The sequence below is a fragment of the Thalassophryne amazonica genome, chromosome 19, assembly GCF_902500255.1.
Source record: "Thalassophryne amazonica chromosome 19, fThaAma1.1, whole genome shotgun sequence".
Taxonomy (NCBI): domain Eukaryota; kingdom Metazoa; phylum Chordata; class Actinopteri; order Batrachoidiformes; family Batrachoididae; genus Thalassophryne; species Thalassophryne amazonica.
In genome coordinates, this window is record NC_047121.1 from 57,433,723 (window position 1) to 57,458,147 (window position 24,425).

The following is a 24,425-nucleotide window of genomic DNA, read 5'->3' on the forward strand; positions in this document are numbered from 1 at the left end:
CTCCATAAAAGGACAGAAGAAGAAACAGGGCTCTTAGAAAAAAACTATAAATTCACAGGATTTTTAGTTGTGCCTACACATGGTCATGATTACTTATGACTGAATTAGCTGTAAAGGCAGAGAGATTTTGGCGAGGCAAAGCCCTGCTCTAAAACTTAATGTGTCAGACTCTTCATTAGGTATTATGGCGTCCAGTGGAAGCTGCGGAGCAGAAGCCTTAGAAGTGGGTATTGCATTACAGGGCGTTAGTGAGAGCCATGCTGCTTCCAGCGCTATTACCTGGATCACCAGGCATCTCCCAACCTGGGGACTCATTTTCCCAACACCTCTAATTAACCACTTTGGACGGGCCACACTAAAAACAGCCCAGGAACCTCTCCTGCTCAGTGTGGCTCCAGAACTCGCCAATTAACCAAAACCACTAACATGATGAGGAAAGACTACCTACATCTGACAGGTAGTCACATCACCAATGTCTTCACTGCACGCTACATCCAGATGGATCAAGGCAGGAGACGCCTCATTGTCTAATTCTCCAAAATCAACCAACCATCGTTATGGAACTCCAAACTTAGTTCTCAAACTCCAGTTCTTGGCCACAGTGTCCAGCTCTGACACTGCCTCAGGACTCGTCAGGGTCAAACACGCAGATCCAGTCCAGGATAACATGCATTAAACAGAGAAACACACAATAACTTATTGATTATTATCACCGTGTGTTCAACTGCTAACAGCCAACACTACTGCCAATGCAAATTACCGACAATGCAAGTGTTTAATACTGTGTAAAAATTCTCATGAAGAGATATGACTCTTCCAAAATGACACACAGACGTCTGAAATGAGTCCCAGCAGGTGTGACGTCTTGAATGAGCCCACATGCCTGCAATTACAGTCTGGTCCAGTCCAGCCCGGTCCGGTCCAATCTGGCCTGATGTACTCGGGAGGGAAGTCTCCTGTGTTCCACACCATCCTGCTTTGATATGATAATCAGCACAGAGAAAGGAGCTCCAGAGTAAACAAGAGCTTTGATTTTTGTGTGGCACACATGATAGAGATTACGTTTGGCGTGTGCAGTTAGAACGTGAGGAAGTGGCTCATATGCATAATCTACACACGCATTCCTTTTCCTCCCGCTCATCTCCCGCCGCTGCACATCCCCGCAGGCAGCAACTCAATGATCTGGCAACACTTTCTGAGCATGTGCATAATGAGCAACGTGGACGTGCTGTCAACACACACACATGCTAGAAACATTTACATACACACGTGTGAGGTCATCAAGACGCCAACAGCAACGGGAGGCTGACGCTCCGATGAGCGCCATGGCACCTGTAGCACAGCGACATGTATGGGATGTTTCCGCCAGATCATGTTAATGATCGCCAACGCTAATTCCAGCCACGTGGTCAAACAGACTGAATGGGGCTTAAACGGGTTGTACGGCGGCTCCGGTTAGTGTGAAGGGATGAATCGTTCCCAGAGATCTAAATTCACAACGGCATGGTCACATTTTTTTAGGAAAAGCAAATTACGTAGTGGTTTTAGCTAGCAGTCTAGCTGGCTTAGCAAGCTGTTAAAGCAACTGTGCTACCATAGCTAGCTAGCTTGTTTACTAGCTTGAGAACATAAATGAATGACATATGTATTTGTAAGCTAACTTCTAAAATTACTGTATTTTAGTTAACAGCAGGACTTTATAAATTTCAATAATATAAATGGTGTCCTTGTTTTGAACATGCTTTCAGACCATGTTGAGATTATGAAGTGAAATACCTGTTACCTGAATCGATTTGGTTTGTCGACATTTTTACGTCACTCTTCGTACGTCACGTGTTTCATTGTTCTGATTGGTTGTAACCCTATGGACGCATTAGCTTGTTGGGCATTCCCAGGGAGTGCACGCTAACATCTCTGTAAGTTATCTTGTAAATCACATCAGAGGTGTCACCTGGTTACAAAAACAGCAGTTTAAGATTTAGAAGTGTTTATTTCTTACAAAATATATCAGTCAGACTGCCTGAGAGATGTTCAATTCAGGGGGAAAAACCCAATAGGACTAAGATCGTTGAAACGTGCACCAGTTGCTGGTACAGTTGCAGGACTGACCTTCAAGGAACCCTGAAAGTCAGTAGGTTAGTTAAGGACTAAAGGTAATGCTGCCTGGTAAACAGGCGTGTTAACACGAGTCTGCCACATGTTGCCCAACATCATCATAACTATTGTGTTGGTAACTTTACAGCAGCAGCATAATGTTCAGTAAAAGGACTGTATTGCCCCCCCCCCCCAAAAAAAATAACTACATGATTTCAACGAAGCCTCACATTCGCTGATTCTCACACACACTGTGCTCCCGTGCAACGCTCTCAACAGGACCAATGGGGGATTAAGGACCTTGCTCAAGTGCACATCACTGAGTTTACTGTCTGATGGAGAAGTAAACCGAGGAACACCTGTCATCAACCCACCTCTCTCAAAACCATTATCGCAGTACTAGTTCCTAATACCAGATTGTTCATCTGGAGATGATCGGTCTCATTATGCTAAACGGTTCTGGAGACCCGACGTTCTGAAAGGAGCAAATAGGATGAATGAGGATCATAGACGGAGACGTGGCGGAATAGCTTCAGGGATCAAGATCCTTTCAGAACTTTGAATCCAGATCCAGTTGATTTGGAGGATCACATGCAGGATTTTCCTGCCAATCAAAGCAGAAGTCTAGAAGTTGAACTTTAAATCTCAGGAAGAGTTTTAAAGCTGTGCAGAGGCACCGGACCGATCTCAGTCAGTATCATGTTCCTCTCAGTGTGTTTTTGCTGATATAAATTTCCATTTGTGGGGTGAAAGCTGATGTCAGACAGGAGACAGCTGCTGGGTTCAGTGTCTGGATGTGGCTGTCTGAGCCGGATCAAATGTTGGAGAGGACTGAATGCTGGAAACACCCTGTAGCCCTCTGGAGGCCAGTGGAGCCTCCACAGATTGATCAGAATCGGGGATGTGTATGGATTCAGGGGGACAGTCTGGACACGGCCGGCGGCCAGAACGCTGACGCGGCTGCAGCGCGAGTGCAGAGTGGCGTCATGTGACACGACATCAACAAGTGCGGCTTCAGTGGACCGAAGACACCAAAATCAATCCGGCCACAAAAACTCCAACAAAACATCTGCACCAGTTTAATCTGAAACCAATAATCAAGTGACAGATCATCGTCAGCCAGCTCAGTGTTTATGATGACTTTTGTTTTGTGCAGCTTCTGTATCGCCTTTTTTTTAAGTTCTACTTGTGATCAACTGTTTGTGGGTACAACCCCAATTCCAATGAAGTTGGGGCGTTGTGTAAAATGTAAATAAAAACAGAATACAATGATTTGCAAATCCTCTTCAACCTATATTCAATTGAATACACCACAAAGACAAGATATTTAATGTTCAAACTGATAAACTTTATTGTTTTTGTGCAAATATTTTCTCATTTTGAAATATATGCCTGCAACACGTTTCAAAAAAGCTGGGACAGTGGTATGTTTACCACTGTGTTACATCACCTTTCCTTATAACAACACTCAATAAGCATTTGGGAACTGAGGACACTAACTGTTGAAGCTTTGTAGGTGGAATTCTTTCCCATTCTTGCTTGATGTACGACTTCAGTTGTTCAACAGTCTGGGGTCTCCGTTGTCGTATTTTGCACTTAATAATGCGCCACACATTTTCAATGGGCAACAGGTCTGGACTGCAGGCAGGTCAGTCTAGTACCCGCACTCTTTTACTACAAAGCCACGCTGTTGTAACACGTGCAGAATGTGGCTTGGCATTGTCTTGCTGAAATGAGCAGGGACGTCCCTGAAAAAGACGTTGCTTGGATGGCAGCATGTGTTGCTCCAAAACCTGGATGTACCTTTCAGCATTGATGGTGCCATGACATATGTGTAAATTGTCCATGTCATGAGCTCTAACACACCCCATACCATCACAGATGCTGGCTTTTGAACTTTGTGCTGGTAACAATCTGGATGGTCTTTTTCCTCTTGTCCAGAGGACATGACGTCCATGATTTCCAAAAACAATTTGAAACATGGACTCATCAGACCACAGCACACTTTTTGACTTTGCGTCTGTCCATTTCAAATGAGCTCGGGCCCAGAGAAGGCGGTGGCGTTTCTGGATGTTGTTGATGTATGGCTTTCGCTCTGCATGGTAGCGTTTTAACTTGCACTTGTAGGCGTAGCGACGAACTGTGTTAACTGACAATGGTTTTCTGAAGTGCTCCTGAGCCCACACAGTAAGATCCTTTACATAATGATGTCAGTTTTTAATGCAGTGCTGCCTGAGGGATTGAAGGTCACGGGCATTCAATGTTGGTTTTCGGCCTTGCTGCTTACATGTCAAAAGTTCTACAGATTCTCTGAATTTTCTGATTATATTATGGACTGTAGATGATGGAATCCCTAAATTCTTTGCAATTGAACGTTGAGAAACATTCTTCTTAAACTACTGGACTATTTTTTCATGCATTTGTTCACAAAGTGGTGATCCTCGCCCCATCTTTGCTTGTGAACGGCTGAGACTTTTGGGGATGCTCCTTTTATACCCAATCATGAGTGTCCTCAGTTCCCAAACACTTATTGAGTGTTGTTAGAAGGAAAGGTGATGTAACACAGTGGTAAACATACCACTGTCCCAACTTTTTTGAAACGTGTTGCAGGCATCCATTTCAAAATGAGCAAATATTTTCACAAAAACAATAAAGTTTATCAGTTTGAACAGTAAATATCTTGTCTTTGTGGTGTATTCAATTGAATATAGGTTGAAGAGGATTTGCAAATCATTGTATTCTGTTTTTATTTACATTTTACACAATGTCCCAATGGAATTGGGGTTGTACTTTTAAAACTTGTTAAAACCGCTTTAAACAAACACCATATATTTGTTATTTTAAAAAACTACATCTCTGGGCCTGTTGTGAACTCAAGTAACTTTAATCTGGTTAAATGTGTCTAGAAATGAAGTTACAGTGTGATTCAGGCTGATAATAGTTTATTTGGTTTAAGCATCTTAAAGTCCTTTTCAAACACAGCGACTGTCGCCCTCAGGTGGCTGTAGGAAGACATGACAGCCAGAAGTGACACATTACGCTCTTATTACTGTAATCACCACTTTAGAACAGCAGCAACAGCACAAGAGTGAACATTCATCACTTCACAAACAGCAGCATCGGCCCAGTTTCTCTCAGACAGCAGAAAAACTGACATGTCAATCAGGACGCTGAGGGAGGAGCCACCAGGAGGGAGGAGAAGAGGGAGGAGAAAGAGGAGGTTTATGGAAGTGCTGAGGGAGGACATGCAGTTTAGGGTGACAGAAGAAGATGCAGAGGGATGAGCTGCTGTGGTGACCCTTAATGGAAGCGGGCGAAAGAAGAAGAAAATTTGAACAAGTTACAGCTAAAATATTCAGTGTGGCAACTTCAAAGATAATTAAATGATCAAAGATATCAAAGCAGAGCAGAACAAACATTGTGACATCATAAGGACATCCAGTGAGCGGTGTCTCTCTCTCTCACACACACACACACACACACACACACACACACACACACACACACACACACACACCAACACCAACAGTGTACCATGCTCTACGGGGGTTTGCATGATGAACGGGGGTGGAGCTGAGGCTGTTGGATCTACCTTCTTGGTTTTGGTTTTCTTCTCATAGGTGTCGGCCAGCGGCTTCTTCTTGGGCTGCATGGTGGTTTTAGAGAACAGGTCCTCCAGCTCCTTGGTGTTGATGTTGGGCTCCTCCAGAGAACCCCACAGCGTGTTGTTACTGCAAACAGAACTCACGGTCATATGATGCTTCAATGTGCTGCTGACCACAGACCAGATAAACTCTGATTTCATGCTTATTCCATCTGTCCACAAGTTCTCAATTCACTGTAAAAAAAAAAAAAAAAAAGTTGGCGAGAAGAGAGCAGATGACAACCTGAGCTTCAAGAACGTCTGTTTATGAGCTCGCCTGTAAAAATAACAGAACGTTGACGCTGTTACAGCTGTTTCTGAAGGTTCATTTCCAGCACACCAGGATGAGCACAGAGCCCACGTCCTGTGTCACAAGTTGCTGAGTAACGTGAAAAAACAAACACAAACACGGTGCGGCTCAGATCAACGGGATTCATCCTCAGCAGCTCGTCAGGGTCTCAGCATCATTTTCACTGATATCACCCGTCGGTGTGCAGGTTCAACAGGGCGTGCTCAAGGGTCCCTGATTCAATCCCCGACCACTCCTGCTCTGTGTTCCACAGTGTCCTTCAGCAAGGCATCTGAGTACAAACTGCTGCTGCAGTTAAAATTCCTGTTGGTTCCGAGTCCGGACGAAGAGGATTGTTGACAGAAACCAGATTTAAACGAGAAGGTTCGACATCTTCATCCAGACTGACATCAAATACAGTTTGCAGAAGCAGAGGAGTTCTGATACATGGCCAGGCAGAGCGGGGGCTTGTAGTCCTCTGTCACGTATATATGGGTTTTTCTCCCTTCAAGAGGTGCCACTTAAACTCCAGAAAATACGGTCTGCAAAATAAACCCAAAAAGAGTCCACAAAGTTTTCAGGTACCTTCTCGAGTCCATTGCACCTTTATGATAAAGAGAAAATCTCTTCTGAGGAGCTGCAGTGACGTCCTTGTTTGTTTGTAGTACGTCTGCTGACAAACATGTTTAAAAACATAAACCAGTGGGTCATCACTGGTTCTGACTTCTTTATCTTGGTTTTTATTGATCAGTCTCATTAAGTCTCAAACCCTTGACTGTTTGGCGTGAGCTGAGATTTGATTGTGGATTCACCACATTTTCACACAGATCAGCATCTGTTCCAGTGAAATCTGCATTTGGACATTAATGCTGTTCATCTCTTCTCTGGCCATCTATCAGCACTCTGACTGGTCTTCTAGCTGTGGTTGGGACTTTATGTTGTTGGTTTTTGCCCACAGAGAACTTGGACACCAAATAAGAAAACCTTAGCAGGATCAGCTCGTCTTAAATCCAGAACTGCCACTGACTCAATTGTGTTGAAATACTGTAAATCCAAAGGCCAGATTGTTGGTGCACTGCTGAGAAAATGACATCATGATAACGCCCGGAAATCCACCTCCTTATTTTTGAGGTCTTTATGAATGTTGGCACAGGTCAGGTGTGGTACTGAGTTCTGGTGGCACAGAACCACTTTTGGTCTGCACCGGGAAAATAACTGCAGTCAAGACTCTAAACCAACAGGACGGGGAACGACAGCGGAAAATAAAATTACATGGAAATCCAAAGAAATCTTTCCGTGCAAGAAAACCTTGTGATGAGAACTGGATCTGAAGAATCCCCCTGGAACCTCTGATGTACAGATTTATTTTGCACAGTTGACTGATGACAATATTTTGAGTATTGTGATCTCTGTTCACAGTTTTACACCTGACACGTTTCCCTTCATAGCTCAGAACGCTCGCACCATTAAGACCAACCAGCTGATCCAGATCCATTTAGTGCCCCCAGCGCGCCCCTTTACACTGACATTTACAGCTGAAGTGAAGCCGCTGTCGTGTGGACGTCGCTCCTCCAGAGTGCAAACCACAAGTCAGCCGGCCCACTAATCCAGGCATGGTAATACAAGGCCGTAAAGCTGGAAGACCGGCAAGGACCACTGCCAGCGTCAATGGACCGGATAATCCACTTAGACCGACAGAACCTCCCGGCAAGACTCTGAGGAGTTTGAGACAACAACTCTGATGTCTCCATGGGACCAGCGCTCAGGGTTCACATGAAGAAATGTCAGTAACACAACAACTAAAGCGCTTATCAATGTTAACAAAGAAAATGAATGATACAACGGATTAATTCACTGCTGGTCAATGTGACGCCAGAAAATAACATCTCGCAAATAGAAGTGTGACCTCAAGCTTCTCAAGCTTCATGATATGACCTTGATCTTCAAAGGGATCTCAGTAGAAGCAAAGTTACTGAAAGGTGTTTATTTGGAAAGTGTAGCTTAAGTTTTAACTGCATATTCTTGTTTTCTGTGACTTCTGACCTTATCAAAAACAGGCTGAAAACAGGAGGATGTTCTTCAGCAGTGAAGCTCTGCAGGATTATGGGCGCTCAGTGTTGGTGTGGATGATACAATATTACCACAACTAACCTAATCTGTCAATTTTAAAAAAATTGGACTTACTTGTTATCCTGGATCTGGATCCTGGTCCAGTACAAAGGCTTCATTGGACAAGCTGGCTCAACAGCGGGCTTCCGTGGCGCCTTCTCCACTTTCGGACCAAAGCTGAAGCCGCCCATGGGTGGAGGAGGTGGTACTCCACTGCCGGGTGGAGGGGGCAGACCAGTAGGTGGTGGAGGAGGAGGTGGTCCTGCTCCAGGCAGTGGAGGTGGTGGAGGTGGTCCTCCTCCAGGGAGTGGAGGTGGTGGAGGAGGTGGAGGTGGTCCTCCTCCACCACCTCCACTCCCTGGAGCAGGTGGAGGTGGTCCTCCTCCAGGGAGTGGAGGTGGTGGAGGTGGTCCTCCTCTGGGGAGTGGAGGTGGTGGAGGAGGTGGAGGTGGTCCTCCTCCAGGGAGTGGAGGTGGTGGAGGAGGTGGGGGCAGACCGGGAGGCCCCAGGGCTTTTTCAGGTTTAACTCCCAGACTCAGACCAATTGAGTCCAGGTTGAGTTTCTTTGGTGTATTCTGATTGCCGTTTTGGGTTGAGCCTCCACCGTCACCCTCAGGACTTTTGATGAAGGTGTCCCTGTCTGTCTGAACACACACAGTGCGCCACATCTTGGGTATGGCACCATCTGCAGTGGACACAGAGGCATCGCGAACCTCACGGCGCTCCTGAACGGGACTGTAACCCTGATCTCTGTGCATTTTGGCAATGACATCTTCCAGGTGTGACACGGACACGGCGTGCTCACCCCGCAGCTGGAAAACCTGGAGCTCAAAGTCAGCCTGCAACAAGCAAGAACCACAAGAGCAAAGGATACATCAATCCACAGGATCATTTCCTTTGTTTGAATTAACACAAGGCACTACTATAGACCCAGTGAATACAGTCAAAGAACTACAGGGTCCTGATTTATACAAGAAATGGTGGCAGAAAAGTAGCAAAAAAAAAATTTTTTTTGATTCAAAACATAGAGCAGGAGCATCATTTGTTATTACCTTTGACCTGATCATAGTCACACTGTTTGATGCTTGAAGTTTACTATGATCTGAAGTTAATTCAAAGTAACAAATTATTTTAATATTAAACAAAGTGCCTACCCATCCATCATCCATCCATCCATCCATCCATCCATCCATCCATCCATCCATCCATCCATCCATCCATCCATCCATCCATCATTTGTTCATCCATTGACACTATTCATCCATCTGTCCAGCATTTGTTTATCTATCCATCCAACAATCTATTAATCCATACATGTTCATCCAGCACAGAAGCACAGAAAATTTGTTCTCTCATTAGTTGTCTCACTAAAATTACAGAATGGCTTACTGAAAACAGCCTGCAGTTGAATTCTAATAAGACTGAGACATTGATTGTAGCTCCAGATAGTGCTATGTCTGTCATTAAGAATCACCTTGGTAATCTGAGCAGCTCTGGTAAAGGCAGCCTGCGTAACCTGGGTGTCATTTTGGATGGAGGGATGTCTTTGGAACATCACACAAGGCAGCTCGTTAAGAACTGTTTTTTCCAAATTCGAAACATTTCCAAATTACGCAAAATGGTGGCTTTTAATGAGCTAGAGATGATTGTGCATGCATTTGTTTCTTCACGACTTGATTATTGTAACAGTCTCTTACATGCCTCAGTAAGAAAGAGCTGGCCCGCCTGCAGGTAGTGCAAAATTCTGCTGCACGACTTCTTTCCCGTGCCCACAGGAGAATGCATATTACTCCTGTCCTCAAGTCTTTACATTGGCTCCCTGTTTTTACAGGATAAATTACAAAATCCTCGTGCTGACCTTTAGAGCTCTACATGGGCAGGCACCGGAATACATTAAGGACCTGATCCAGCCTTATGTTTCCAGCAGGAGTTTAAGGTCTTCCAATCAGAACCTGCTGATGGTTCCCCGAACTTGTTTTAAAACTCGAGGGGACAGATCTTTTAAAGCTGTGGCACCTCGCCTCTGGAATGAGCTTCCCTGTTCTCTTCGCTCACTGGATTCTGTGGATGTTTTTAGACAGCAACTAAAGACACATTTTTTTTAAACTGGCATTTTAGTGTCAATTTATTTTATTGTTCTATATTTGTATGTGTTGTTTTTATTGTCTATTTATATCGTGTGAAGCACTTTGTGACCTTGGTCTGTGAAAAGTGCTATATAAATAAAGCTTACTTACTTACTTACATCCATCCATCATTCACCCAGCCAACATCTGTTTATCCATCAATCAATATGTTCATCATTAACCCAGCAATCCATTCATCTCTTCATCCATCCATCCATAAATCCACCCATCAGTCCATCCATTGCAAAGTTTAGTAAAACTTTGTTTCATATTTAAATAGGTTGTTTGGTGTTGATCTGAAGCAATGAAATAATTAATTAATTAGTCAATCAACAGGAATATAATCAACTATTATGAAAATAAGTATTTTTTACTTGATCCAGTTTTTCAAATGTGACCATTTGCTATCTCACCCCCCACCCCACCCCACCCCCGAGAACCAAACACTTCTAAACTTCTTCCTGTGTGTTTTTAAACAGTTTAATCTTTTTTTTGCCATGATCTTGAATATTTTAACACTTTTTTACACAAAGGGAAATTACTCAAAAACTAATCCACTAGTATTGATGAAAACCATCAATCAGAAATGTTCCATGAGAGAAAACAAGTGAAACTGTCTCCAGACAGACCAGGATCTGGGCCTGTTCCAGTGATTTTACTCCGTTAAAGATCAACAGTGACAGAAATTTTCATTGATTTAATCTCAATAAATTTAAAGTGGTGCCAGGATGATGTTTGTTTGTTTTGAAAAGCTATAAACTAGCTGTTCACTAGTTCAAACAGTTATGTTTGACATAAACTGGTTGTGAATCATTTGGGATATTTGCTTGGATTTAAAAATCAACTTCAATATGTCTTTTTTTTTAAACTAAAAGATGAACTGAGTAATAATAATGAAAGCTATTTGTTGCTTGTGGGTGTGGTTACAGATCACCTCCTAAATGTCGACTGGTTAGTGATTATTGTCATTGAGATCGGCTGTTTGTCAGTGAGAATACAGAGAAAAGCAACAAGAGGATCCTCAGAGAATTTGGTTAAAAGTTGGATTTCACTTTAATAGAAAATAGTGAAATGCTGGAAAACAAACTAATTAAATCATGTAGATCACTGTATGTTCTGGAATAAGTGATTTAAAATGTGGAATGTAAACAAGAGACTTCCTTCATTAACAGACTCATTAAGGACACAGACTCAAAAAGTTACGAAGCTGTTTACCTGTTGCATATAAGGAATCTATTGTAGTCTATCGCCATCTGGTGGTGAAGATACAAACTACAGACTCCCAAATATTTTGTTGCCTTGTTCAATTTGAAGCAAGAAACTTGACTTTGAGTTTTGGTGACACAGAGATTTGACATTTTCTGTATTTTCAACAGTTACTCCTTCTGACATGATATAAAGTACGAGAAGAAGGAACATCTTCATCTCACCTTCTACAATATCTGATATTAGAAATATGCAAACTGTGTCTGCATGCGGCCGAATCCTCGTCACCTCAGGTACGTTAGTGCCACCTGAAGCTTTAGGACATTTTTGCTACCGTACTGTGCAAGAATAATGGTCAGCCTCATAGAAAACTGTACTGTGATCTACCTGATGCAGATCCTTATCTGGACCCAGGTCTAAATACACACACAATATTCTGCATTCAGATTCACATAAAACATGCAGTTAGATTAAAAAAATCAACCACATGATTTTTGTTTTTTCAGTAAGAATCCATGAATTAAGTTTTTTTTAAATGTCATTAAAACCCTGAAATACTATTTTTTAATTTTTTTTAATGAATTTTATTATTATTTAATTATTGTATTTTTTCTGTTCCTGACCATCATGTTGGACTAACCCGGTTAAATAAAGGCTAGACTAAATTAAATTCAATTAACAGCCAACCTACTGCCAAGCAGAAACTGAAATATGTAAATAACGTCCTTGATGGAGGTAAATATAAATTATCAAGTAAATGAATATAAATCAGGCAATAAATAAATAAATATTGTATTGATAATCAATAAAAGACAATAAAATAAGAAAACATAAAATTTGCCCCCCCACCCCCAACATTCTTCTCAAATGGTTAGATTTGAAATATTGTTGAAATAATCTGATTTCATCTCCCTGTTCTTTTCTCACTGCAATAAAATCTGAAATCAAAAACAAAGTTACTACTTTGGGTTGACACAAATTAAGGTCTTAGTCACATTTAATGAGTCTGAATGTGAGATTATTGTTTCATATGTGCATAAATCTGTCACATTTATGCTGGTAAACAATTATTATTTGAAGGATTTTGAGCTCATTCATCAACCCGCTCCATGTGCACATTTGTGTTCCACTGAACAGCAAGGGGAATTATCACCAGAACGTTCCTGTCTGTTCTGTGTGTTCCAGGGTGAAATTTAAGATGTGATCACATGACTCACATGTAACCTCTCGACCTCTTCTTTGCACTCTCGCTTCAGCTGCAGGAGGGCGGCCTGATGCTCTGAAAGGAAAACCAATAGATGAACTCTCTCACACACACATTTAATTAAATCATTACTGGTTTTACTCATACAGTCAGGGGCGGCTCCGGGATTCAGACACGTGGTGGACCTGTGGTGCTGAGCATTGCACAAAGGCGGATCTATTAATGCATTAATGCAAAAAAAAAAAAAGTTTCCAGCAGCAGATTGCTAGATGTCAGAAGAATTAGTTAGCAAGTAGGATTGGTGGTGAGTAAACAAACAAAATAATAAAGTGCAAACGTGTGTAAATATGTGCACAGTGTGCACAATCAGAACTGGTTTATCTGCAGTCCACAGTGTAGACCTTTGTTCTGCTTTCAATCTCTGCATCCTCTAAGACAAAAACAGGGTTAAAAAATTAAAATGCTGCACAAAAAACATGAAATCAAGTTTCAGGTCTCATCTGGAATTCAATCATCAAAAATGGGCTGCTGTTCCCAATTCAACTTTTAGTTTATTGAGACTCACTCATGCCCTCTAGTGGACACATGGTTGCACTCTGTGACATTTCACACTGCGGTCTGACAATGTGAACTTTATCTGTGGAAACTCTGATACGCCGACTGATAATTACAGACATAACAGCTGCAAAGGTTAAAGGTCATCCAACAGCCCCATTAGTGGTTAAGAACTGTAAACCATCTGGAAACCAGGTCCAAACCTGCATCTGTCTGACCCGACACACAACAGCAACGGAGGTCATAATGTCAAACTGGCTCCGCTTCCAAATAAAGACAATCCATATTCAGACCCAGATCAAAGCGACCTTGGAGGAAAACTGAGCAGTAAGCAAGTTATTCAGAGGCCGAATCAAAAATCAAACGATTATCAGTGAATCTAAAATCAAATCAAATCAAGAATCAAAAAGGCCAAAATGGATCCAGTTCCACATGATTAGAGGAGAACTGGATCACAGTGATACCGGCATCGGCATATAAGTAAAGACAGAAGCAGAATCAAGAAACTGGGTCTGAAGCCAAAATTGGCCAATCGTGAAGGGCGGAGCCACTGTGTCATGTGACTTTGTGGTCAGTCTGAACAGCAGCTGTGAGGCGGAGACACACTGCGAGGTTCTAACCTGCCTCTGTGTACTTGAGTCCGACCTTCTCCTCCTCATCTTTAGGTTTGGGTGGAGGCCAGACGGCCTGCAGGCGGCCTGGGGTCCGGTCCTCACTGTCCGTGGGCAACATGACTTCAGTCTGTGACCAGAAAACACGATAAATGGAACCGCAAGACTTTGTCATTTTAAATATATATGTTATTTACTCCCTGACAGCTTTCAAAATTTCTAAGACATCAACACAGAGCCAAACAGTCACTGAATAACATGAAAAACATCCAAACAGGAAGTCAGTGTGGTTATTTTTGAACTGTGACTTTCACTTTTACAGATGGAAGATCTATTCTCTGACCAGGACCCATCCACATTCCTGGGTTTTTGCAAAAGTCAAGATAAATGATTGAGTCCGTCCCCTCCAGTTTGTGAACATAATAACTCAGAATGACCACGTTATCGTTTTTTTTATTTCCATATCCAACTTAACAGGCCACATAATGAGGACAAACTTTATCAAATTTTGTGAACTTTAATGGGCCAGCTCAATCAAAAAAGAAACATCATTGTGCTTATTTAATACCTCCTTAGATGTATTTGCCACCTGTTGGATGGTTGCCAGATGCCGCATTGATGATGGATTAGGAGCAGGTGTGGTCGTCAGTGAGAGAGACGATTTTGGAACAACAGCCATCATGCAACCAGACACAGCAGGTCACCAAAGTCCTGGTCTGTTGGCTACCAAAGAGTGGAGGTCTAGAAATCACCAAAGTATAGGTCTGGTGGCCACCAAAGCCTAGGTGTGGTGGACACCAAAGTGTATGTCTGGAGACTACCAAAGCGTAGATCTGGTGGTCACAAAGGCCACCACTGCTGGTGGGATTAAAGCTGCTGGTGGGATTAAAGCTCCCAAAAAATAAGTGGGTAGAGAATTGGCAGGTTTATAATTATGTAGCTGTGGTTTTACACTGCTTCCTGTTTCTGGGGGTTGGTCTTGGCTTTGTTTATCTGTCCAACATGATATGAAATGAAATGATATGAAACAGAAATACCGACTACAGCTGACCCTAAACATTGTTCGATTCTTCTGGAGCCAGAACACTAAAGTAAGTCCCTTCAGCTGCTCCCTTGTTTTGCACTCAGGTTCGCCACAGCCAATCCAAGGAGGCTCTGCATGTTTAATTGGCACAGGTTTTACACCGGATGCCCTTCCTGACACAACTCCACATTACACGGAGAAATGTGGCAGGGGTGGGATTTGAACCGGGAACCTTCTGCACCGAAACCAAGCGCACTAACCACTTGGTCCAGATGGTCCAGATAATATCTGTGGCCATTTACTTAAATCTTGTGCAAAAGAGCTGAGTCCAGTTTTTTATTATATTTTTAACTGGTCCTTGGAAACACAGCATGTCCCCAAAGTGTGGAAAGATGCTGTTGTGGTCCCAGTTCCTAAATCTAGTAATCCTACATCCTTGAATGATTTTAGGCCTGTTGCTCTAACATCAATTTTGATGAAGATCTTTGAGAAATTGGTACGGTCGGTAATGCTAAAAAATACTATGCATGCACTCGATCCGTTACAATTTGCTTACAGGCCTAATAGAGGAGTGGAGGACGCCACACTCACTTTGCTTAATCTGCTTCTCAGGCATTTGGAGGGCAGCGGGTGTCATGCCCGGCTTTTATTTGTTGACTTCTCTTCAGCTTTTAATACAATTCAACCCTGTATTTTAACCCAAAGGCTTTTAGAACATTTTAAATTAAGTAATAATCTCGTGGGTTGGATTTTAGACTTTTTAACAAACAGAACACAGAAAGTTAGAGTGAACGGGATTTTATCAAACACAGTGTGTTCTTCTACTGGCTCGCCACAAGGGTGTGTGCTCTCACCTCTGTTATTTATTCTCTATACCAGTATGTGTCAGAGCACTTTTAAAAACAGGTTCATTTTAAAATACGCGGATGATACAGTGATTGTCAGTCTGCTGCGGGATAATGAGAGTAGCCACGGTCCTGTAGTTGACCATTTTGTTAAATGGTGTGAGGACTCATATCTTCAGATTAATATATCTAAAACTAAAGATATGGTCATTGATTTTAGGAAGAATGGTAGCACACCTGGTAACACAACAATGAATGGTCAACCAGTTGGAATTGTGAAAACTTATAAATACCTTGGGACTATTATTGATGACTCGCTGAAGTTTGAGGCAAACTGTGAGGCGGTGTGTAGGAAGGGACATCAGCGCTTGTTCTGTCTCAGGAAACTGTTTTATTTTCACATTGGCCGAACCATGTTAACACTATTTCATCGTGCTTTTATTGAATCTTTTTTAGCTTTTTCTTTGGTGGCATGATTTGGCAGTTTGACATTGAAGGATAGGAACAGACTGAGTCAGATCATTAAATGGTCCAGTCGGTTGATTGGTGAATCGCAGCTGAGTTTAGAGTCCCTGTACACTAAACAATTACAGCGGCTAACCAACTGCATTATAGTTGATGACTCCCACCCCCTGGCTAATGAATTTCAGCTTCTACCTTCTGGCCGTAGGTTTAGAGTCCCAAGGTGTAGAACAAAACGCTACAGGAGTAGTTTTGTCCCAGCACCAATTGTGCAACTGAACAAATCTTAGTAGGTTTGCATATGCTTATATTTAGATATTTATATACTTATTTATTTATTTGCCCTTTGCACACTAGTTTTAAGCTGACCACCTTTTTAGTGGTTTTAATCAATCAATCAATTTTATTTATATAGCGCCAAATCACAACAAACAGTTGCCCCAAGGCGCTTTATATTGTAAGGCAAGGCCATACAATAATTACGTAAAAACCCCAATGGTTAAAACGACCCCCTGTGAGCAAGCACTTGGCGACAGTGGGAAGGAAAATCTCCCTTTTAACAGGAAGAAACCTCCAGCAGCACCAGGCTCAGGGAGGGGCAGTCTTCTGCTGGGACTGGTTGGGGTTGAGGAGAGAACCAGGAAAAAGACATGCTGTGGAGGGGAGCAGAGATCAATCACTAATGATTAAATGCAGAGTGGTGCATACAGAGCAAAAAGAGAAAGAAACACTCAGTGCATCATGGGAACCCCCCAGCAGTCTAAGTCTATAGCAGCATAACTAAGGGACGGTTCAGGGTCACCTGATCCAGCCCTAACTATAAGCTTTAGCAAAAAGGAAAGTTTTAAGCCTAATCTTAAAAGTAGAGAGGGTGTCTGTCTCCCTGATCCGAATTGGGAGCTGGTTCCACAGGAGAGGAGCCTGAAAGCTGAAGGCTCTGCCTCCCATTCTACTCTTACAAACCCTAGGAACTACAAGTAAGCCTGCAGTCTGAGAGCGAAGCACTCTATTGGGGTGATATGGTACTATGAGGTCCCTAAGATAAGATGAGACCTGATTATTCAAAACCTTATAAGTAAGAAGAAGAATTTTAAATTCTATTCTAGAATTAACAGGAAGCCAATGAAGAGAGGCCAATATGGGTGAGATATGCTCTCTCCTTCTAGTCCCCGTTAGTACTCCCCGTTAGTTTTTCAGCATCACTCTGAGACAAGACCTTTCTAATTTTAGAGATACGAGGTCTGTCAATAAAGTATAGGTCCTTTTTATTTTTTTCAAAAACTATATGGATTTCATTCATATGTTTTTACGTCAGACATGCTTGAACCCTTGTGCGCATGCGTGAGTTTTTCCACGCCTGCCGGTGACGTCATTCGCCTGTGAGCACTCCTTGTGGGAGGAGTCATCCAGCCCCTCGTCGGAATTCCTTTGTCTGAGAAGTTGCTGAGAGACTGGCGCTTTGTTTGATCAAAATTTTTTCTAAACCTGTGAGACACATCGAAGTGGACACGGTTTGAAAAATTAAGCTGGTTTTCCGTGAAAATTTTAACGGCTGATGAGAGATTTTGAGGTGATACTGTCGCTTTAAGGACTTCCCACGGAGCGAGACACCGCGCAGCGGTCCCAGGTGCCGTCGTCAGCCTGTTTCAAGCTGAAAACCTCCACATTTCAGGCTCTATTGATCCAGGACGTCGTGAGAGAACAGAGAAGTTTCAGAAGAAGTCGGTTTCAGCATTTTATCCGGATATTCCACTGTTCAAGGAGATTTTTTAATGAAAGACGTGCGGACGGATTGCAGCGTAGGCTCGCAGCCGCCGCGACGCTCCGCCACAGGAAAAACACCTCTGTTGGAAGCCTTAAGGACAAGTTGGAGCATGTCCAGCTGTTAAACAATTTCTCATATACTCACTCCACTGAAAGCCATCAAAAGCCGCCTGGATTTTACAAATGGTTATCAACACGGAGGTGTTTTTCCTGTGCTGCCGCACCGCGCCGGCTGCGTCCCGACGCGCGGACCCGTCCGCACGTCTTTCATTAAAAAAATCTGTTAAGTCTTCAATTTCCATACCATAAGTCAGAACAAGATCTAAGATATGATTAAAGTGGTGGGTGGACTCATTTACATTTTGAGCAAAGCCAATTGAGTCTAATAATAGATTAAATGCAGTGTTGAGGCTGTCATTCTCAGCATCTGTGTGGATGTTAAAATCGCCCACTATAATTATCTTATCTGAGCTAAGCACTAAGTCAGACAAAAGTTGTGAAAATTCACAGAGAAACTCACAGTAACGACCAGGAGGACGATAGATAACAACAAATAAAACTGGTTTTTGGGACTTCCAATTTGGATGGACAAGACTAAGAGTCAAGCTTTCAAATGAATTAAAGCTCTGTCTAGGTTTTTGATTAATTAATAAGCTGGAATGGAAGATTGCTGCTAATCCTCCGCTTCGGCCCGTGCTACGAGTGTTCTGGCAGTTAGTGTGACTCGGGGGTGTTGACTCATTTAAACTAACATATTCATCCTGCTGTAACCAGGTTTCTGTAAGGCAGAATAAATCAATATGTTGATCAATTATTATATCATTTACTAACAGAGACCTAATGTTTAATAGACCACATTTAACTGTTTTAGTCTGTGGTGCAGTTGAAGGTGCTATATTATTTTTTCTTTTTGAATTTTTATGCTTAAATAGATTTTTGCTGGCTATTGGTGGTCTGGGAGCAGGCACCGTCTCTACGGGGATGGGGTAATGAGGGGATGGCAGGGGGAGAGAAGCTGCAGAGAGGTGTGTAAGACTACAACTCTGCTTCCTGGTCCCAACCCTGGATAGTCACGGTTTGGAGGATTTAAGAAAATTGGCCAGATTTCTAGAAATGAGAGCTGCTCCATCCAAAGTGGGATGGATGCCGTCTCTCCTAACAAGACCAGGTTTTCCCCAGAAGCTTTGCCAATTATCTATGAAGCCCACCTCATTTTTTGGACACCACTCAGACAGCCAGCAATTCAAGGAGAACATGCGGCTAAACATGTCACTCCTGGTCCGATTGGGGAGGGGCCCAGAGAAAACTACAGAGTCCGACATTGTTTTTGCAAAGTTACACACCGATTCAATGTTAATTTTAGTGACCTCCGATTGGCGTAACCGGGTGTCATTACTGCCGACGTGAATTACAATCTTACCAAATTTACGCTTAGCCTTAGCCAGCAGTTTCAAATTTCCTTCAATGTCGCCTGCTCTGGCCCCCGGAAGACAACTGACTATGGTTGCTGGTGTCGCTAACTCCACATTTCTCAAAACAGAGTCGCCAATAACCAGAGTTTGATCCTCGGCAGGTGTGTCGCCGAGTGGGGAAAAACGGTTAGAAATGTGAACGGGTTGGCGGTGTACACGGGGCTTCTGTTTAGGGCTACGCTTCCTCCTCACAGTCACCCAGTCGGCCTGCTTTCCTGGCTGCTCGGGATCTGCCAGAGGGAAACTAACGGCGGCTAAGCTACCTTGGTCCGCACCGACTACAGGGGCCTGGCTAGCTGTAGAATTTTTCCACGGTGCGGCCCAGCCTGGCCTCCAAAGCTACGAATAAGCTACACTTATTACAAGTACCATTACTGCTAAAGGAGGCCGAGGAATAACTAAACATTTCACACCCAGAGCAGAAAAGTGCGGGAGAGACAGGAGAAGCCGTCATGCTAAACCGGCTAAGAGCTAGTAGCTGCGCTAAGCTAGCGGATTCCTAAAAACACACAAAGTGAATAATGTGTAAATAATTTAGAGGTGATTCAGCAGAGGGAGTGCTTTAGTTAAGACACGTGAAGATTACACTGTGAAACAAATCGTTATCTAGGTAACTAGATCAATCTAACTGCCCAGATTAAACAGCTAACAGATACAGCAAAACACCGCTGTGCTCCGGAACAGGAAGTGATACAATACCGCAGTGAGAGCCAACCACCAGTTGGCTTTAAGGTTGTGAGACCTTGGTGGTGTTTGTTAACTTGTTTTGTGTATGTTCTTTGTTAGTATTTTTAGTGTTTTTTATTGTTGTTGTTGTTGTGTTGACTAACATGGACGCCTTTTTTCTGTTTTCTGTTTGCTGCAAGCCAAATCTACCTACGGGTACAAATAAAGTTACCTGAACCTGAACCTGAACCTGGCCACCACCCCTGCTGAAGCTAGAACACTGATTTCTATTATTCTGCTGTAACTGTAATTAAAGGTTAACAACATGTTAAATGGCGTCTGGTCATAAAGTGACAGTCTGGACATTCTGATAATGGGATCCTGATCATGACAGGCTTTGGTCCAAATGAACTCTCACATGTGGTTCTAATAACCCACCACATGGATCCTACTGATGCCACTGATCACATGGATTATGTGGATCTCATGATCGCCCCCCCACCCCAACGTGAAAAAGAAATTACAAAATATAAGAAAATAATAATAATCCAATGTCAGTTTTCCTTTCCTTCCTTGAACCAGTTCATCTTTAAATAACAAAACTATTCTTCTGTGCAAACATTCCAGATGATAAATTCATAAATTCTGTACAATCTGAGGTGTCATCACAAAACAGACGTCCTTCCAACCCACTTCACCCCAAAACCCCGCTCTTTGGACCCGCCCACTGTGAGTGACAGACTGTGTTTTTTCATTGATCTCAGTTTGCTGATAGACTGAATAATCAGGGTTTTTTTTAAGTGCAGTGACGTAAATGATGCGTTGACCTACTTCAGCCTGTGTGGGACATTTGGCTTCCTTGACAGGAGATTTGGGGGTCCTCTCAAAAATAGATCTGAGATTTTCTTTATCATTCTTGATTTTCTTTTTCACTGCTTCCAGATCTACGTCCTCTGTTCTTTCCTTTGTGATGGTTTTGGGGCCAAAGATGCTTTTGAAAGTTTCATAGGCCATGTCAGAGGTTTTCTGTTTGTCAGGTGAGGATGTGCTGGCAGGTTCTGGACCTGGTGTTTTCTCTTCTTTGTTAGTCTCTTTCTTTTTTCTGGATTCAGAACCAGGTTTCTCCAGACTTCTATGTTGTTTTTTGGTGTTGTCTTGGTTGTTGAAGTTGCGTAGATGGTTCAGTTGTTCTGCCACAGAGCTTTTAGTGCTGATGGCAGTAGGTCTTTTGGACTGACTGGTTGGGTTTTGCTCAGGGAAGAGCTTGGCTTTGTGGACTGTCTTCTTCAGGCTGAGCATGGCCAAATCTGCATCATTCTGCCTCTGTTTGATCTCTGACAGGACCTCCCTGTCCTCGCCCATCGCTCCTTTCTTCAGCACTCTCACCCCACTGAACAGAGCCGGCATCTGGAAAGACGGAGGCACGGAGTGCGGCGAGCTCCTGGATGAGGGCACATTGGTGAGGGACAGTGCTGAAAGTGGAGTCTTTGTTTCTATGGAGGGCGGTGAAGCAGGGCTGGAATGCAGCTGGACAACACCTGAGGATTCTTCAGCTGCAGGTGGCAGCAGCATAGGTTCCTTTTCACCCTTGTCCAACGCTTTCCCTGGACTTAAAGAGACTTCTTCTTCAGATGTCTTGGCACCAGCCTTCTGAGTGTCCAACTCTTCCATTTGCTGTAAAGAAGAGGCTATGGAAGGAACAGAACAGTCTATGCCAACACTTTCTTCATTTGATCCGGTCCCCTCGGCACACTTCCTTTCATCCACAGACATCTCAGGCATCCTGGGATCAGTTTTGCTGGTGGATGCGTGTGAACGGAGAATCGAGGCGTTTTTCACGTATCTCTCAAAGCAGTGCGTTCTGAACACAGGTATTTTGTACTCCTTTTCCCGGGTCACACGGCTGGGCTCTACATAACTGTCCTCCGCTGACACTTGCAGCTCTTCTCCAGAAACACTCACTCTGCTGAGGGACTTCATCTCATCCTCATTTTCTGTGTCACTATACGTTTCCACCATGGAGACCTCAACCAGATCTGGGTCTGCCCATGCTCTAGTTGGTGCTTTAAAGTGGTTGCCAGACGCTGATGCTCGAACATTGTGAAGGTCATCATCTAAAACATCTGGAATCTCTGGATGGTCATCTGAAAGTTCTTTGAAGGATATCAGTACAGGCGAGTCTGCTTGTGGAAAGGTAGACCTCTCCCTTGTGAAAATGGTGCTGAACACATTCATGACCGAGCTGCTGGACTCTTTCCTGTTTCCGTCTGAAATGTTACCAACATGCTCCATTTTAAGTCCCCCTACTAGCTCGAAGCAAAGCAAAGTAGGCAGCTAATGGTCCAATCAAAACAACAAGTCCATCTCTCCACCTCCACTTCTGTTCCACCTCTACGTTTGCCTTGGAACAAAGTATGGGAAATCCGTCCCGCTCCTCTTACCTTCTCCAAGGGGCGCCAATTATGACACCATCCTATAATCCCGTTGAGCTGCACACAGTAGAACTTCCTCAAACAACATACAGACAGCTCACGCTCAGGATTCTCGTCTGTGCCAAGTGACTGGAATGCTGCTGGAATCTGAGACCAGGTAACCGGAAAACATTCCAAACTTTTCTGAACCGCTGAGGAGTGTTCTCTGTGGAGTTACGGAATCTCCTTAGGAAATCTGTTCTCTGTTGCAGTTTTCAGGCCCTGCCTGCTGCCGTGTGAGAAAATGCCTTCAGGTTGGAAAGAAAAGTCTTACTGGTCAAACCAGTTTGGAGACGCCTCCCTCCCTCTGTCTCTCCCGCATGTCATGGGAGGAGGGACCTGGAGTAAAGAATGCACTTTGATAGGAAGTGAGACCTGATTGGTCGATCAATTGCAACACCAGAATGACGCCTGCGAACCTGAGAATGAACCTGCCTGTGACGTAAAACAAACACCTGTTGTTCTGAATGCCTCTGCTAAAGAAAAATATTACAAATATCCACTTCTGCAAATATTTACCTACTTATTTACCTGTTAAATTTGGGAAGTTATTCCAGCATAAACCTGTAAAACGTCCATTCAGAATTTAATCAACAAAAACTTTCAAGGTTATGGGTTCAGATTGGTAAATTCTTAGTGTTCTAAATAGAAAGATACATTATCTTTAAATAATTTCTTTTGACTCCTCCCGCTTTTGCCCAAGTGGATCTGATTTGGAACCAGATATTGATTTTGAACAGGTTTTATGCTGTATATGTTTACTGGCACAACTCCAGATGTGCAAGGAGACTGAGGCACGGGTGGGATTTGAACCAGGGGCCTTCTTTCTACTAATGGTTAGCAAATTACTTTGAAATGTAATCAATCACTGAATCCAAATAACTTGCCCATTTTTGCCATTAGTAACACAACCTATTGGATTAATGTAGTCTGAATACTTCAAAATCAGTTACTGAAAATGATGCACAGCAAACGAAAACAGAAATGACCACAAACCTCTTTTTTTTCCTATTTATCTAATAAATTTTAGATTAAAATAAAGTATTTCAAAACAGGTCACTTGTAGTGCACATTTTTACACTCAAAATTCAACAATATGGCCATGAATCAAACACTGCTTTATCACGTGGCACTGACGGACTGCTGCTGCTCGAGTGTGAAGACTGACCCCTAGTGGCTGCTCATTGGAAAGGTTTTATAATTTTCAAATTACCATATTTTAGTAATCACAAATGTAGTCATGTAATCCTTGGCAATGAAACTAATCTGATTACACATTTTTTTCAATGTAATCTGGGCATATTATACTTTTGCAACGTGATTACATAATCCCAATTACATATAATCCCTTACTAACCAGCCCAATGTTTACAGTACCATGCATCTAAAGAAATGCTCTTTTGCAGTTGTCTTGTCTGCAAGTTCTGTGTGGTTTCCATCCATCCATCCATTTTCTATACCCGCTTACTAATGTAGGCTCATTTGTCATGAAATAAAATTTATGTATTATTATTATTATTATTATTGGAAAAGCAAAACCTCACCTGATTCTGTTAGAATATGATTTAAACATTAAAAAAAAGGGTGCCATTTTTTCACGTTCTAATGCCCTGAAATCCAAGATGGCTTCCATGATACAAAAACTGCAAAAAATTGACATTACGATTGATATAAATCTGGTTCCAATCATTTTTTTCAGCATCCGTTCCTTGCAAAACTGTATCTAGAGATTCCCACATGGACAACAACTTCCCTGTGATTATTAATCGTTTTAATTTGTGAAGTTTCAGACAGAATGCCATCCTGAATTAAACATGGCAAACCCAAAAATCGGTGTTTGAATGCAGTCACTGGGCGCAGTTTTTCCGCATTAGGTTAGGGTAT

At 42.8% G+C, this 24,425-nt stretch overlaps 1 protein-coding gene across 4 annotated transcripts in view; it reads right to left on the minus strand.

Annotated features, from left to right (window-relative positions):
* The window catches only part of LOC117531688 (formin-1-like), an 85,176-nt gene that overhangs the window by 36,699 nt on the left and 24,052 nt on the right, over positions 1-24,425 (minus strand). For 3 of the 4 annotated variants that reach the window (XR_004566701.1, XM_034194791.1, XM_034194790.1), the window contains exons 5-8: positions 13,847-13,967; positions 12,685-12,746; positions 8,211-8,974; positions 5,687-5,825 (exon numbers count right to left, since the gene is read on the minus strand). Coding sequence is in view for 3 of the 4 variants with exons in the window: in XM_034194791.1 (XP_034050682.1) it covers positions 5,687-5,825; positions 8,211-8,974; positions 12,685-12,746; positions 13,847-13,967 (1,086 nt within the window). In the remaining variant the exon portion in view is untranslated. Of the gene's footprint in view, positions 1-5,686; positions 5,826-8,210; positions 8,975-12,684; positions 12,747-13,846; positions 13,968-20,901; positions 22,984-24,425 lie in introns of those variants that run through there. The other variant, XM_034194792.1, reaches the window with a different exon arrangement.